Genomic DNA, 16,999 nt, shown 5'->3' with positions numbered 1-16,999 from the left:
GGATTGTACACTTCTGGTTTTCACTTCTTGAAGTCAACAATCAGCTCCTTGGCTTTGGAATTTTTCCTTCCTTAAGAATGCAAAGGTGTTCACAGGCTGTCAAATTTACTTCTGTTACATTTTAGTCATGATGTGTTGTCAGAGCAAATTGTTGCACATTGTCCAATGTTGATCACTTGGACAATAAGTGCAGTGTTGAACTGAACTGTTAACCCATCAAAGTAAATCCCATATTTCCCTCATTCCCTTGGTCCTGTCCACCTTCATTATTTTGAGTCTTTCTTTCCCCCCCCACCCCCCATTGATTGTCTTTTTCTTGCATATCCAAAGATTTGTTTGGGATTATTTTTTCCACCAACCAGCCAAGCTATTAATGCTCTCCTTCAATTACCCTTCTATTGAGTGGCTTGCTGAGTGAGTTCTGGAGCTGGTAGAGAGTCAATACCATTCATGTAAATGGCAAGCTGGAAAGGACAACAGATTTGCTTGCTGGAAGGACACTCGCAGACTAGATGGACTTTCACGATTCAGTCATTTCATGGTCAACGTTACTGAGAGTAACTTGATAATTCCTAAAGCAACTAAATCTAAATTCCCCAGCAGACTAGATGACTGATCCAGCACTGGTATTATTGCATAAAATGGAGCAATGAAAAATACACATGGCTTTCATGGTGTATATTTGAATCAGCTTTGGAATCTACTCATGGTGCATGCCATTGCAACAGTTCCTATGCTAGCATGGGCAGTACATGATCTACAGGTATATCAAGTTTACAGAGCCACACCTTATTCTAAGTTCTCCAAGGCAAGAGACTAATGGAGTAGATACCAGTGAGATGGAGTGATATTTGACTTCAGTTGCTTGGACTGAAAACACTTGATCTCATTGATCACTGTTCTACTCCTCTCCCAAATTAAACAATCATCTTCTGCCAATAATGGAAACATTAGCTACATTGTAGCAAAACAAATGGAAAATTCATCATCTTATCCTTCTTTCAATATTTACTATACGTCAGCCCTCCAAAGTAGCCAACCAAGCTACCTAGTTGTGTTACTCTAACCCATTTTGGGATATGCACAGACGATGAATAAGGTAAAACGCAGAGCAGTTTATTTAGAAATTTGTTTAAATGCCGAGCTAGTTCATTTATAAACTAGCAATAAGGTAAAACGCAGAGCAGTTTATTTAGAAACTTGTTTAAAACTAGTAAAATAGGAAAATATTTTTAAACCCGTTTTTGATTTGTATTAGCTCTACCTGCCCAAAACTGTTACCAAATGTATTCATGAAATCTTTTACTTTGTAATTCTGGATGAATCATTCTTGCATCTAGAGTATAGGGAGAGATTGGACAGATTAGGTCTTTATTCTTTGGAGCGTAGAAGGTTGAGAGGGGATTTGATAGAAGTATTTAAGATGATGAAAGGGATAGACAGAGTTGATGTGGATAGACTATTTCCGTTAAGAGGAGGAAAGATTAAAACAAGAGGACATGAGTTAAGAATTAAGGGGCAGAGATTTAGAGGTAACATGAGGGGGAACTTCTTTACTCAGAGAGTGGTAGCCGTGTGGAATGAGCTTCCGGGAGAAATAGTGGCGGCGGAGTCAATTGTATTATTTAAGAAAAGGTTGGACAGGTATATGGATGAGAAGAAGATGGAGAGTTATGGGCATTGTGCAGGGAGGTGGGACTAGAAAGGGGTGTTTGGTTCGGTGCGGACTAGAAGGGCCTAATGGCCTGTTTCCGTGCTGTAATTGTTATATATGTTATATATTATATAAAAACACTTTTTGTGCAAGGTTACTCTTTGTATTTTCCTGACGGTTCCTGATGTAGAAATCTTGTGCATTCTTCAATTCACATATTAGAACCATAGAACACGACAGCACAGAAAACTGGCCATTTGGCCCTTCTAGACTGTGCTGAAACATCATTCCTTTTTTTAAAAACAAAAATTATATGATTTTGCTCATCCCTCATTCAGATTTTAATATTTTACTAGTTCTCAGAACAATGCAATGATCATTATTTTTACAATTCACTTTCGTCATAGAGCCATCAAACAATGCCACACGGAAACGGGACTTTTGGTCCATCTCGTGCTGACCAAGTTATCTCTCTGAGCTCATCCAACTTGATGAACTTGGCCCATGTCCCTCTAACACTTTCCTATTCATGTAACTGTACAAATGTTTTTTAAATGTCATAATTGTAATTGGCTCTGCCACTTCCTTTAGCAGCTCCTTCCATATAAGCACCACCTTCTGTGTGTAAAAGGTTGCCCCTCAGGCCTCTTAACTTTTCAAAGGGGTTATTCCTTCACATTTTTAAATATTATACCTCAATGATGTTCACAATTGGAACCAAGGTCACCAAAGTCGATACAATTTTTTTGAATCCCATAGCTCTAAAATATTGGGTAAGCCTGTTATTGTCAAATCACATTTATTATCACCTGATTGCACAAGTACGGCCTGATGAAACAGCGTTCTCTGGTCCTCGGTGCAAAACATGCAGACACATAACCAGACATAACGCACATTAAGACCAACAACACATTCATAAATACAAATAAATAAATAATGTTTCATGAATATGAGTTTCTCCGATGCTTAGTGTGAGCAGTTCCTTAGGTTGTTCAGCGTTCTCACTGCCCATTTTGGTTGATGGAATCCATCACTAATTGATATCACGTTGACATTATATTACTAGTTGATAGGTCAGTCCAGCAGTTGACTTCGAGGACTTTTCTTAAATATTATAAAGGTTCAATGTCACCTGATGCATGGTGTTTCATTCCTTCTATTACAGACACTTTATTCGATGGCACCATTCCCCTTCCCACAACTGGCTGAACTGAGAGAAAAGTACACTTACAACATTAATCCATTCCCAATCCCTGTGAACTTGTCGGAATCACAACTGTAAGAAAACTTCTTAATTATTCAATTAATCATAGAAAATGTGAGCTCTCAATTTAGATCATTATGTTCTTGATATGGCTGTTATTAACTGCGCCATCTCTTTAAAAGTTAACTGGGATCCTATGAGGTGCTTCCAGCGTATTGCTGGTATATGAGGCTAAACGTTTAGCATTGTGATAAATTCACTTTCCAGATCTCTAATTTCTCCTGCGTAAATATGAACAATAACTTACAAGCCTTATGATTTTAAAAGTGAATCAAAAGTGAGAGTAGTTTTGAAGTGTAACATGATTAGGATATTTTCAGTCAATAAAGCTGGTGATATAATATATTTTAGTCTATCTATTTTGTACTAATTGAGGGATTGGCACTTGTGATGAATGTTTGCTTCTATAAAACTATAATCTTCACAACAGAAATCACAGCAAAAATGAAGATAATGATGAAGAGATTGATTTGGATGATGAAGATGCAATTGCTTCTGCAGTCGGTTGCCTGGGACCATTCAGTCTTCTTGTACCAGAATTGCAAAAGTATCAGAAACAAATCAAGGGTAATCTTCAGTGTGGCATAATTGTTTCTTTTAATCATTAAAAGCATTTTGTTGAAATACCCCAAAGTGACATTGTTCAGGAAGGATTCTGTTATTCGGGCATGTGGCTCTAATCTCTTGTATTCCTTATGCTTGTTGGCTGCTATTATTTACTGTTGGTACTCTGAGCTTTTGCTCTCTGTTGGCTGGAGGCTCATGTCAGGTGTATTATTAATTTTAACATGCATACAACATGAAAAAAGAATGTATTCCCGACACTTCTGATTGACTGCAACAAAATCCATTGCTGCGGGAGGTATCACCTGGCTAACTGACTCCAGTAAAGACATCAGTCTGGATCAAGCCTGACCCAGTCCACGACCCAGTCCACTTCCCATCCATCCCTGCACTGACCTTTTTTCAATGAGGAAGCCTATTCTAAACGATTCTCTGACCCTTATAAATCCACTGTAAATAAAACCGAAGACAAAAATGCTCAGCATCAATGCACATTTCAACTCAACGCGACATGTTCAAATTTGCTGTCATGTGTATCAAGATGCAGCGATAAAGTTTGTTTTGCAAACAGGCCAGCAAACATCTCAGTCCTAATATAACAAATCAAACAGTACAAAAATAGATTTACAGACCAATCAATTCATTCAGCGCCACGGCAACATAATTTTACTGTTTTGAGGTTCATTCAGAAGTCTGATAACAGCAGGAAGGAAACGGTCCTTGAATCTGGTAGTACATAATCTCACACTCATGAATCTTCTTCCTGATGGAAGGGGATGAGTCTTTGAGTATGTTGCTGCTTTTCCAAGACAATGGGAGTTAAACATTACATAATCACGGAATGTGCCATAGGATATAATGTAAGATAGCATTAAAGGCTAAAAATGTCCTCAGAAGAGATCCCACTCCACTGCCATGACTCTACTGGCAGTTGGACAGACCTAGTTGATATGTGTGGCAGGATTTCCACTTTACCTGCAGCAAAGGGCAGAATCAGCTCTGAGAAAACTCTCAACATAAGTCTTGGCTGAGCCAAACAGTGTAAAGATAATTTCCAACAGTTAATATCAAGTAAACTTGGCAGGGCAGATGTGAAAGATTTCTGACAAATTGTGACCATCTTACCACACTAGAACCAGTGAAGGAACAAAAGACAGTGGCCAGTGAATGGGTTTCAGGATGCAGGCACCCACTGGTTGTTCACAAAGGCTGTTCCCTAATTTCTCCCAAGAAAGCAAGTCAGCTCTTTGAAGCATTGCATTCCTTCTGGTCATTGAGCTCCTACAGTGCTATTTGATAGACCGCTCCGAGATATTCTGATCCATTGAGCTGCTCATTTTAATGCAGTGTGTTAGCAAAACATAATGCTACTGTTTTTTTCAGGGTCAATATGTTATACTGAGAGCAAAATTTGCCAAATACCATGGTGATTTCTAAAAGAGGGGTGTAGACATACTTTAGGAATGCCATCTTGCTATTTTATGTAGAAGATTTGCTTTTAATCTTGTGCATGCAGCTACGTGGTGTACACGTGCATGTATTTATCTGCAGTAAGATCTCCATGGAGTATTGCCAAGTACCATCAATATAGTTTATTGTTGGTGAGTTTGTCCTTCCATTTAGCCTGAAGGCTTGAATTGTGTGAGAAATAATACTCAATTATAGACATTCAAAACCCTTCCTTTCCACGTTTCGATTGTGATTTCCCTAGACCAGCAGGATGAACAAATCCTGAAATCCAGTAACATTGCTGAGCTCAGCCCTGGAGCAATCGATGCAAGCCGCAGTGAGCACCACTCTGTTTTTAACAGCATGATGATGGAGCGTATGACAACTGACATCAATGCACTGAAGCAACAATATATTAGGATAAAGAAGAAGCAGCAACAACAACAGGCCCATTTCATCTTCATCAAAGCAGGTACAGTATCATTCTGAATCACGTTTGCTTTTCTAACATCATCTGCCTTTCCTTCTTTATCTTCCCTCAGGGTTGAGAATGACTCGCTTCCACTTGAGATGTGTGGGGTCCTGAGGTGGCCCAGTGTTGGACACCTAGGCAGCCACAGGTGGGGCAGGAGATGCTTGGTGTGATGGGTGGGTAGGTAGATTGGAAGGTGATGTCTCTTCCCATCATTATCATACTGCCCCAGAGCCTTTTGTACTGTGAATAGTTACGGGCCAAAAGTTGATGGAGAAATTATACTTTTTGAATCCGTGTGTGAGAGGTGTACAGATTGTTTTCTCCGTCTCTCTGGTGATTTCTTGCCCCGCTGTCGCTTGAGATAGCATGACTTCAATGAGAGTCTGGTGTCAAACATGCCAACCGTGTGGCTCACCCATCAGAACTGACTGAGCATAAGTTGCTGCGAGTAATGGCCTGAGAGATGAATTGCATCAATTCATTTACCCCGCCATTAGATTTGGAGGATTTGCAGAACCACTGTTGATACTTCTCAAATCTGCAAGGTACCTGTGTAAGTAATGGATATCTTGGATGTGTACAGGAGGGTGTGATCAGTGCTACCCAGCTGACTTTGTGCCAGTTCCAAGGTCTTAATCTTCTACCAATTTCCATATCATTGCCATCATGCCATTGTGGTATGGGAAAGAGCAGTGCAATCTAATTCCATTTCTTGTAGCCTCATCAATTGCCCCACAGGTTATTAATTTAGACCAGAAATTCTCAACATTTATTTTTGCCTATGGCCCTCCCCCCCTTAGGACCCTGCTCAAGGTTTATGGGCCCCCTTCTCTGTGAAGCAGTCAAGTTTAGTTGGTCACTTCTATACTTCTCTCTGACTGACGATATATTAAAAAAAAATTTGTTACGTGAGGTGAAAACCAGGCTTTTACTCTGAGTTCAACAACTGTGGCTTGTGATTCTGGAACAAACAGACAAATAAGAAATCATTCTCAATGAACATGTAGGAAAGGAGAACTCACAAACATAAATATTACAAAAAATATATATATTCTTAGTGCAATGGTTTGCACATAATGAGTCACTGGGGAACAAGCATAATTTTAATGATGTGAAAGCTTAATAAAAAGAACATTTTTTTAAAGAAATCTTATAAAAGGAAAATTTTAGTGAGATCCTGAACTTGATGTTCCTGCACAAGCTTTTTGATATGAGTTAGTCAAAAGTCACCTCTTGTAATATTAAGTTGCTCCTGGATTTTGTCAAGGAAACTACCTTTGCTGAATCCACATTATCCCAACCTTGAATAAATCTTGCATTGCTTGGCCAACTATACAGCAAAGCCTAGCATCAAAGTCCTTTCTTTTCCCAAACAATGTTTAATTTGTTCAGTTTCCATGCCATCCTATACATCTTGACCCCCCCCCACCCCCGCTTAATATTCTACAACCCCCACATTTTGAAGGGTTGGAGGAAACCAGATCCCCTTGAGGAATCCTAATCAAACATGGGAAGAACGTACAAATTCCTTACAGTTAGCGCCAGATGTGAACCTGAGTCACTGGCACTGTCATGGTGTTGCACTAATTGCAATGCTAAAGGTTTCCATTTTTATAACACCTGAATTAAACACTTATATGAATTGTGTTTCACTTCTTTCAATAATGATTGAAATGTCTTGATTTATGATGGCAACTTTAGAACTGCTACAAATGGTGTTAAAATAAGCAGTGTATCTTCATCAGTGACCTAATGGATAGAAGCACTATTTATTATGGTCTCCAGATCAATTTTTAATGGGTTAAATCAGTGTTTTTTTAAAATGCCCACCTAAACTCACATTCCACCTTAAACAATCCCTTTGCCATAAGTCAGGGGTGGCCAAACTTGCTTAACATAAGAGCCACATACCATAAACTTCAGATGTTTGAGGGCCGTAGCGATCACGTGATCGCAAGCCACACCCACTAATGCTATCATTAGCCCCTTTCAGGTGGCCATAATACCTGAATGTAAAGCTGCTTAAAATACCCGAAGGTGGCTGTTGGGAGGACACCTGAAAGCGGAGAACCTGTCCCCGAGGTGTACTTACTCAACCCACCTCGGGGAGGTATATTCTCCACTTCCGAGCACTCCCCCTAGGCACCTGAAAGCAGCAGCCTGAAAGTGGCTAGCAGCAACTCCCCGCTGCCTGACAGCCCTCCGGCATGGGACATCAGGGCTGGGGCAACCGGCATGGGACTACAGGGCTGGGATGGCCGACACAGGAGGTTGCCCACCCTTGGTACAGTTTTGTTGGGGAAAGTATTTTTCAATCCTTGTCTTGCAAATCATCCATTTGCAAATTGCTGATACGCTGCAGATAGTGAAGAAGCCCTGTTTCAAAGGGAGCAATTTTGCAAAAGATTTTTTTCTAATTCAGTCTACATACCAAATGTTCCCCCAAGGCACCTGAAAGGAACAAGGCAAAGCAGCTAGTAGCTTTCAGGTGTCTAGCAGCGGGCAGGCTGTTGACAGTCAGCTAGCGACCCGCGGACACGCACCCTCCCCGCTGCGGACACGCACCCTCCCCGCTGCGGACACGCACCCTCCCCGCTGCGGACACGCACCCTCCCCGCTGCGGACACGCACCCTCCCCGCTGCGGACACGCACCCTCCCCGCTGCGGACACGCACCCTCCCCGCTGCGGACACGCACCCTCCCCGCTGCGGACACGCACCCTCCCCGCTGCGGACACGCACCCTCCCCGCTGCGGACACGCACCCTCCCCGCTGCGGACACGCACCCTCCCCACGAGCCACACATTACAAAGAGCTGCATGTGGCTCGCCAGCCGTGGTTTGGCCACCCCTGCCATAAGTGCTCTGTGACTGGTAAGGGTGGTATGTGAGTGGAGAGGGAAGGTTGAAAACCACTGCTCTAGACCCAATTGTTACTGAAATATTTTGCTTGAGAAAAATTGTCATTGGCCCATTTCCTTTTGAATTATGAAACCGTGCACATAACGAGTCAATGAGGTATGATTTTCAAACCTTTTTCTTTCCACCCACATACCACATTAAGCAATCCCTTACTAATCACAGAGCAATATAGCATAGGGATTGCTTAAGGTGGAATGTGAGTTTAGGGGGCAGTTTGAAAACCTTAAATGATTTCTATCATTTTTCTTGCAATGTTGCAATTGGCCATAATACTAATTAAAATAGAAGGGGGAAAATGGTCAATCAGGCTTCTCTCTTTTGATTGCGATTAATGACTGAATAGCTAGCTCTCTGGGTTCATGCATGACAATCAGCCATTTGTATTTGTACGGGACAGGTACAGTGGGAAATCTGAATCGTTAAAGGTAGGTGATTTCCATGGAAGAGGAAGTGTGACAATTGGCAACAAAAGCAAATCTCTTAATGCACAAATATCTGGGAGTGGAGCATTCAGAGAGATGTTTCGATCTAGATTAATATCTTAATGGTTTCCAATCAAGTTGCCAGCAAAGCAAATTCTGTGAAGACTAACTGATCACGCACAGTTCTTAAATGATGTGTTTTTTTTTTTCCGTTAGGAACAGAAAATGAAATGAATCCTGGGATCATCCCAGATCCTAGGGACAAGATGAATAATACTATTGCAAGAAGTTAGTGTCTTATGATATTATTTTTCGTTCATTGTTTTTGCATATCACACAAATGTACCAAGGCACGAAATATACGAACACCTTTATGTAAACTAATGTTTTTCTTTCAGAATAATGCATTTATCCACTGTCGCCTTTTTGCTCCTTCTTTCATCAATATTGATACACTTACTTCAATTACAATGTTGGTGTTGCAAATATTATCTCTTCAACTTTTCCAAGATAGTGGCCATCTTGGCTACTGACACAAAATACAACGAGATAATTAAGAAAATGGAAACAATTTCAATTTCTCTTAATTGTTATTGCCAACACACATAGAAATTGTGGTTAAATGTCAATAACAGCCAGGTTAGTCCAAATAATAGAACCCATTGAATATTCTTTTGTTTAAACAAGCAAATAGCAATTACATTTTAATAGATCTAATATTTGAATATTCACGAAAGAGGTCCTCCTTGGTCTACTACATCTAGAATTCTCAGCCTCATCCTTAATGCATTTTGTGTATAAATAGCCCATCTTATAATTCAGCAGCTTTTTGCATGGACTCAATGTTTAATTGCATCTGCTGTTTGAGAAGAATATAAAATGCGAGCAGTTAGTCTTATCTGTTGATCCCCTCACCTAGTTTGGACCTAAATTTATGGGAATTTCAACAGAAATGAACCTACTGTGTCGATACAACTCAAAATACTTATTGACTGTCTCTTGAATATTTAATAACACCATTATTCACACTTTTCCTGATAGACTGCTATCCACACGATAGTTAAAATAAAGTCCTTTCTTCAATCTGATCCACGGCCATAAGACATAGGGGAAGAAATAGTCTATTCAGCCCCTCGGATCTGCTCTACCATACCATTTAATCATGAGCTGATCCATTTTGCCACTCAGCCCCATTGCCCGGCCATCTCCATGTAACCTTTGATTCCTTGGCTAATTCTATCAATCTCTGCCTTAAATACACCCAATAACCTGGCCTCCACAACTGCCTGTGCAACAAATTACACAGATTTACCATCCTCTGCCTAAAGAAATCCCTCTGCATCTCTTGGTCTAAGTAATCATCCATCAGTCTTGAAGATGTGTCTGCTTGTCCTAGATTCTCCATCTATGGGAAACAACCTTTTTACATCTACTCTGTCCATGCCTTTCAACATTCAAAATGTTTCAATGATATCCCTCCTCATTCTCCTAAATTCTAATGAGTACAGGACAAATGTTCCTCATATGATGACCATCCCCAGAATCATCCTTGTGAACCTCCTCTGAACCCTCTCCAATATCATTTCTTAAATGAGGATCCCAAAACTGCTCACAATATACCAATTGAGATCTCACTAGTGCTTTATAAAACTTCAACATCATATCTTTGCTAAAATATTCTACTCCTTTTGACATGAACGCCAGCATTGAATTTGCCTTCTTCACCACCAACTCAACCTACAAGTTTACCTTCAAGCTACTCTGCATGTGAGCTCCCAGATCCCTTTGCATCTGGGTATTTCCAGTTTTCTCCCCATTTAGAAAATAGTCTTTCCATTTATTTATTTTTTTCTCTACCAAAATGCATGACCGTACATTTTCAGACATCGGTTTTCATTTGCCACTTCTCTGCCCACTCTAAGTCCTGCAACCTCCGTGTTTCCTCAACACTGCTTGCTCCGTCATCTACCTTTCGTATCATCGGGAAACATGACCACAAATTCATTTTATAATCTATATCTTTACAACCTAAAAAGAAGCAGCCCCAACATCGACACCTCTAGCAATTGACAGCCAACCAGAATATGATCCTTTGAGAAGTGATCAAATGATCCTGAAACTTGACAATTATAGGAACTGTATTAACCCCAATTCTGATTAGTTACTGTATCTAGAATGCTCAAACAAATACCTGCTTATGAAAGAGACAAGTACTTCATCAAACTAATTTTATTTGTTCTGTCTTCCTAACACAATATACTTAGGGGCTAAAAGTCCGATAACTTTGTTTCGGGGAGATGTGCGTAACTCCTTTTGCCTTTTATTTTTAACTTCCTATTTTAATTAAATTAGAATGTATTTGTTCATAAACAGCATGTCAAGTCTTGGGATTTTCACTGGATCACAATATTTAAATGCAAATTTGTTCATGTATTTGTTTATACCAAGTAAAGCAAATAAAAACAGAAATTGCTGGAAATACTCATCAGGTTGGAATAAAGCACAAAAGTCTTTAGACATTGTGATTGAAATAAAAATACAATGCTAGAGAAACTCAGCAGGTCAACAGTGTACTTTATGTAGCAAAGATACACAATCAACTTTTCGGGCTTGAGCCCTTCATCAAGCCCAAAACGTTTGTTATTTATCTTTATCTTTGGAATATAAAATACACTGTTCGACTGCTGAGTTTCTCCAACATTGTATTTTAACTCATCAAATTGGAGACTGATAATGCAGTTCGACCTTGAATGTGAACTCTGTTTTTCTTTCCACAGGTATAGACTGACCTGATGAGTATATCCAGCAATTTTTGTTTTTGTCTTGGGTTTCCTGCATCTCCAGTTCTTTTTGAGTGAAATTACTTTCTTTTTTATGTTCCCCAGTCGATGTTGGAAAATGCATCTTATTTATTTAATTTTCTCTCTGGTGTTGGAATTAAGCACAGCATTGATACTCCACATACAGCTTCACCTCTGCCCCAAATGTAAAACAGCACCACATAAATGTGCATTTTCTCTCCTATACTGGTGACCTCTCAAGTGTGGCTGCCAAGTTGTGCTGGATTGTAAAAACCAATGTGCAGTGGACTTGTGCCCAGCAGGATCTAAGTCAAGAGTGCTCACCCTTTGAAACAATATGCAAGCCATCCATAGCTTAGTAAGGTACACCAAAGTCATATGGTAAATAGGTAATTTACTGGTCTGATCTCTGATTTATTTTGAATGTTTTGGAAGAAATATAGTCCATAGAAGGAGAATGTGATTATGTCTCTTACTTATTAACCAGCTTATTTCTTTGTTCCCTAGGTGAAGGAATGGCCACCACTATTCTGCCTACACAAACTAATGATAATCCGATGATGAATCACTTGCTTCTTGGGAAAAAGCTGCAAGTCACCAATCGGATCACAAAAAGCGCCGTTCTTCATGTGGCAGAATCAAAGGGCCCACTCGAAGACACAAAGTCAAAGCTGAACTCACCATGGCGCACGCACATCCGTGTTCACCGCAAGAACCTAGCAAGAACCAGGAACCAGCTAAGCTACAGTGACACCATAGGGCTAATGGAAGAGCAGAGTCAGGTCACAAAAGAAAGAAATGTTGAGTCCATGGAAGAGTCGTCCCTTAGCTCCGTCGAAAGTGCAGAAGCTGACACTAAAAGTGCTGGCGACCGAGTATTGGCACAAGGAGATGGAGAGACTTCCTTACCAGTTTACAAAGATGTTAATGACAATGTGAATGAGGTTCAGCACCAGCTCAAGTTGCTGAACTTAAGACAAACTGACACCACTGCTGCTGAGCCACCAAGTCCGTTATCATGCCAAAGGCGTTCTTCCGATTCTTCAGATTCTGACAAAGGAATTTCTGATCAAACAAAATCTGTCAAGTCTCCAACGTTCAGCCCATTTCCTAGTGTTAAACTTCCCAGGAAATCAGCAACAGCGAGAAATTTAGGTTTATACGGCCCAACTGAGAGGACCCCAAATGTCCATTTTCCCCACATGAGCAAAAGTGCATACAGTTCTGCAAACAGCAAACTCAATAGGACAAGGAAGGAGTGAAGAAGTTTTGGAAAAAAAAAAGCACATTTGGTGATGACATTTTGTTATTTATCCTTAAATTAAGACGTTTATATCATGTGCAATGTTACAAACCCCATTGTATGTAAATTCTTTCTTTGGCTTGGCTTCGCGGACGAAGATTTATGGAGGGGGGTAAATGTCCACGTCAGCTGCAGGCTCGTTTGTGGCTGACAAGTCCGATGCGGGACAGGCAGACACGGTTGCAGCGGTTGCAGGGGAAAATTGGTGGGTTGGGGTTGGGTGTTGGGTTTTTCCTCCTTTGCCTTTTGTCAGTGAGGTGGGCTCTGCGGTCTTCTTCAAAGGAGGTTGCTGCCCGCCGAACTGTGAGGCGCCAAGATGCACGGTTTGAGGCGAGATCAGCCCACTGGTGGGGGTCAATGGGGCAGGCACCAAGAGATTTCTTTAGGCAGTCCTTGTACCTTTTCTTTGGTGCACCTCTGTCACGGTGGCCAGTGGAGAGCTCGCCATAGAACACGATCTTGGGAAGGCGATGGTCCTCTATTCTGGAGACGTGACCCACCCAGCGCAGCTGGATCTTCAGCAGCGTGGACTCGATGCTGTCGACCTCTGCCATCTCGAGTACTTCGACGTTAGGGATGAAAGCACTCCAATGAATGTTGAGGATGGAGCGGAGACAACGCTGGTGGAAGCGTTCTAGGAGCCGTAGGTGATGCCGGTAGAGGACCCATGATTCGGAGCCGAACAGGAGTGTGGGTATGACAACGGCTCTGTATACGCTTATCTTTGTGAGGCTTTTCAGTTGGTTGTTTTTCCAGACTCTTTTGTGTAGTCTTCCAAAGGCGCTATTTGCCTTGGCGAGTCTGTTGTCTATCTCGTTGTCGATCCTTGCATCTGATGAAATGGTGCAGCCGAGATAGGTATGTAAATAACGCTTTGAAAACCAACCATGGTCAAATTCTAAATTATTGTTGGATTAAATCCATTCTCTGAAAATTATAGGCCAATATTAAATGCACTGTCATACAATATTAATGGACATGTTATGGCAAAGCAACAATTTGTGGAAATTCTTAAACATGTCTCAATTATTGTCCTATCTATTGCTACTATGTGACAATAAACAATACAGTTTGCAATTTTAACAGCATATTCCTTATTACTATTTGGGCTTAAGAGAAGGCTTAAAATCTCAGAACATTGTGGTTTCATATCTGTTACTAAACTTACCCAACTTCGGTTCATTAAACTTTTAAGGTGGTTCCATAAGAAATTTGGGACTATTTAAAGAACTCAATACTGCCTCCACATTTATATATCTTTCCTGGTCATTGTGAATTGCTTTGATAGACCCCATCTCTCCTTCCTGACAGATGTAACATTGAAGTCATAGGTTTCATCTTTGGACCACATTGCTGCATCACCTCCAGCACGAGTTGGATCCACCCCTGTCCCAGCTTGTTTACTGCTGTAACCTCCAAAATTGACAATTCTTAAGGATTCCTGTTCAGTCTCCCATCCCCTATCTACCTGTTCAGAGACAGGTTTTGGAGATCACGTTCAACCTTGGGTGAAGAATAAAATTTGGGCTGAGATTTCCATGCCCCACTAAGGAAATTTTCCCTTGTTGGAACTGTTACAGTTTTCTTTTTTTGAAGGTGAGCTGTTAAATCAAATTTCTGTCTGCACAACTGCTAGTGAATGGAAAAGGTCCCGTGCTAATACTTTAGGGAGTTACCACAGTGGCCCTGGTCAACTCTTGTGTCTTATGAATGTTATCTGGTTGTTGTCAAATTGCTGTTTATGGCAGGTTGCAAAAAGCTTCATTTTTTTTTTCACCCACCATAATCTTGTCCAAATCTCGGGTAATCTTGCACTGATTTGCATAAAGTCCTCAACATCTGTGTATTTATCAACTAAATAGCCTTTCAATTATGCAAACTGGATTGATTTTGTTAGTAGGTTCTTATTCTTGTTTTTAAATTGTTCCATGGTTTCAATCTTCCTTCCCTCTGTTAGCTCTTTCAGTCTTTGAGATATCTATGCTCCTTAACTCTGGTCTTCAGCATTACTGATATTGGCTATTGTATCTTAAGTTGCAAAGGCCCAATGCAATGGAATTCCTTCCCTGAATCTCAATTTCTTCACCTATCTTTTATCCCTTAAATGCTCGTTAAAACCTTTCTCATAGTCAAAGATGACAGTAATTTTCTTTGCATGCAATTTGTGTAAAAATTTGTTTGTTAACTGTGAATCTCTTCTCATAATTGATGCATTCAAGCATGTACCGTTGGATATATTTACTTAACGTGGAGGAATTAGGTTCCTGTCTGAAAGTTTTCTGGGTAAATGCATTTTGTAATAAAGTATTCAAAGAGAATTTCTTTGTTCACTAGTAGTATATGTGCAATCTAGTAAGGATTCTGTATTTATCTGACTCTGACTACAATATAGCAGCAGCCTCAACTCTATTACATACATGGTGATTATGACCAAGAGTAACTTCTCAACTGTGCCATATATAGCAAGGACATTCCAGGGTAACCTTATTCTCAGAATGGAGTAACTTCAAGTTTATTATCACCCAATTGTACAAGTATAACCTGATGAAACAGTCTGGTCCTTGGTGCAAAAACATGCAAACATAACACATCTACAAATGATACATATCTAGTATATTCACTCACACACACACACACACACACACACACACACACACTTGTTTAATAAATAGTAGAGTCTCAGAGGGGGCTGTATGAACAGTTCATTTAGTAGTGTCATGCCCTTGGGAAGAAGCTGCTTCTCAGCCTGGTGATTCTAGCTCTGATAACTCTTACCTGATGGAAGTAGCTGAAAGGTCCAGTGTGCAAGGTGATAGGGATCCTCAATGATTTTGTGAGCCCTCTTCCAACAATTATCCCATTAGGTCATGTTGATTTGTGGGGGTGGGGGGGGGGGTGCAGGGAGACCCCAGTAAGCCTCTCTACCACTCTTATGGTCCTGTGGCTCTATAGCAACTGTACCACACTATGATGCAGCCAGCCAGGATGCTTTTGACAGAGCTCCTGTAAAAAGTTGGCTGAATGGTGGCTTGCCTGACTCAGTCCTCTCAGGAAGTGCAGTCACTGTTGTATCTTCCTGACAAGTGAGATGTTGTGTGTCCTGGATAGGTCACTAGTGAAGTGGACTCCAAGGAACTTGATACTCTCTACTACTGAGTTATTACTGTGTAGTGGAAGGTGGTTGATCCTGGTTCTCCAGAAGTCTACAATCATCTTCTTTGTCTTATCCATGTTGAGACTTGGGTTGTTATTCTCGCACCATATCATGAGATTTTCCAGCCCTGTGGTGCAACTCATCATTGTCTCAGATGAGGCCAAATATCGTCATGTTGTATGCAAACTTGATGACACTGTTGGTGCTGGATCTGGAATAACAGTCATGGGTCAGTAGCGTGAACAGGAGTGGGCTGAGCACGAAGCTGACCCAGACAGACTGTGATCTTTCCACTAGAAAGTCCAGAATCCAGTTACAGAGATGAGTGTTGAGTCCCAGCGAGGACAGTTTCTCCACCAGCCTCTGGGGAATGTTCGTATTAAACACTGAGTTGAGGTCGATGACCAGCAGCTTGGCGTATCAGGCAACTTTCTCTAGGTGGGTCAGAACAGAGTGAAAGACCAAGGCTAGAGCACCATCAGAAGAACTGTTCCATCTGTAAGCAAATTGAAATGAGTCCAGTGTCTCTGGGAGGTGTGCTTTGATGCATTATACCACCAGACGCTCAAAAGCATTTCTAATGGTGGAGGTCTGTGCCTCAGGGCCATACTGAGGCCCGTTATTGTCACTCTCTTTAGCACTGGGATGATGGCGGTCACCTTGAAATCTGCAGGGATGATGGACAACTGCAATGACATGCTGAAGATACCCATAAGGACCTCTGTCGGTTGGTTTGCACAGTCCTTCAGTACCCGACCAGGTATGTTGTCTGGTCCTATTGTCTTGTATGGATCCACCTTGGATAGGTTTTGCCTCACCTCAGCTACACTTACGCAGGGCACCCGTTCATTAGAAGGTCATGGAGTTTATTTTGGCGTCGGCCTGTTCTTCTCATTGAACAGTGCATAGATGTTCATCAATCCAGAAGGGAGGCGCTGTTACCGTTATCTCACAAGCTTGACTTGTGATCTGTTATAGTTTTGATTCCTTGCT

The 16,999-nt window shown here is 41.0% G+C and overlaps 1 protein-coding gene across 1 annotated transcript in view; it reads left to right on the top strand.

Moving 5' to 3' along the window:
- tbc1d30 (TBC1 domain family, member 30) overlaps positions 1-15,141 on the top strand; it is a 45,884-nt gene extending 30,743 nt beyond the window's left edge. The window contains exons 10-14 of the mRNA XM_069904013.1: positions 2,820-2,932; positions 3,349-3,485; positions 5,194-5,403; positions 8,965-9,036; positions 12,057-15,141. Coding sequence (XP_069760114.1) covers positions 2,820-2,932; positions 3,349-3,485; positions 5,194-5,403; positions 8,965-9,036; positions 12,057-12,811 — 1,287 coding nt within the window. The 3' untranslated portion in view covers positions 12,812-15,141. The remainder of the gene's footprint in view (positions 1-2,819; positions 2,933-3,348; positions 3,486-5,193; positions 5,404-8,964; positions 9,037-12,056) is intronic.
- Positions 15,142-16,999: the final 1,858 nt, after the last annotated feature.

Source organism: Narcine bancroftii, chromosome 11, assembly GCF_036971445.1.
Source record: "Narcine bancroftii isolate sNarBan1 chromosome 11, sNarBan1.hap1, whole genome shotgun sequence".
Classification (NCBI taxonomy): domain Eukaryota; kingdom Metazoa; phylum Chordata; class Chondrichthyes; order Torpediniformes; family Narcinidae; genus Narcine; species Narcine bancroftii.
This window is presented reverse-complemented; position numbering and strand designations above follow the sequence as displayed.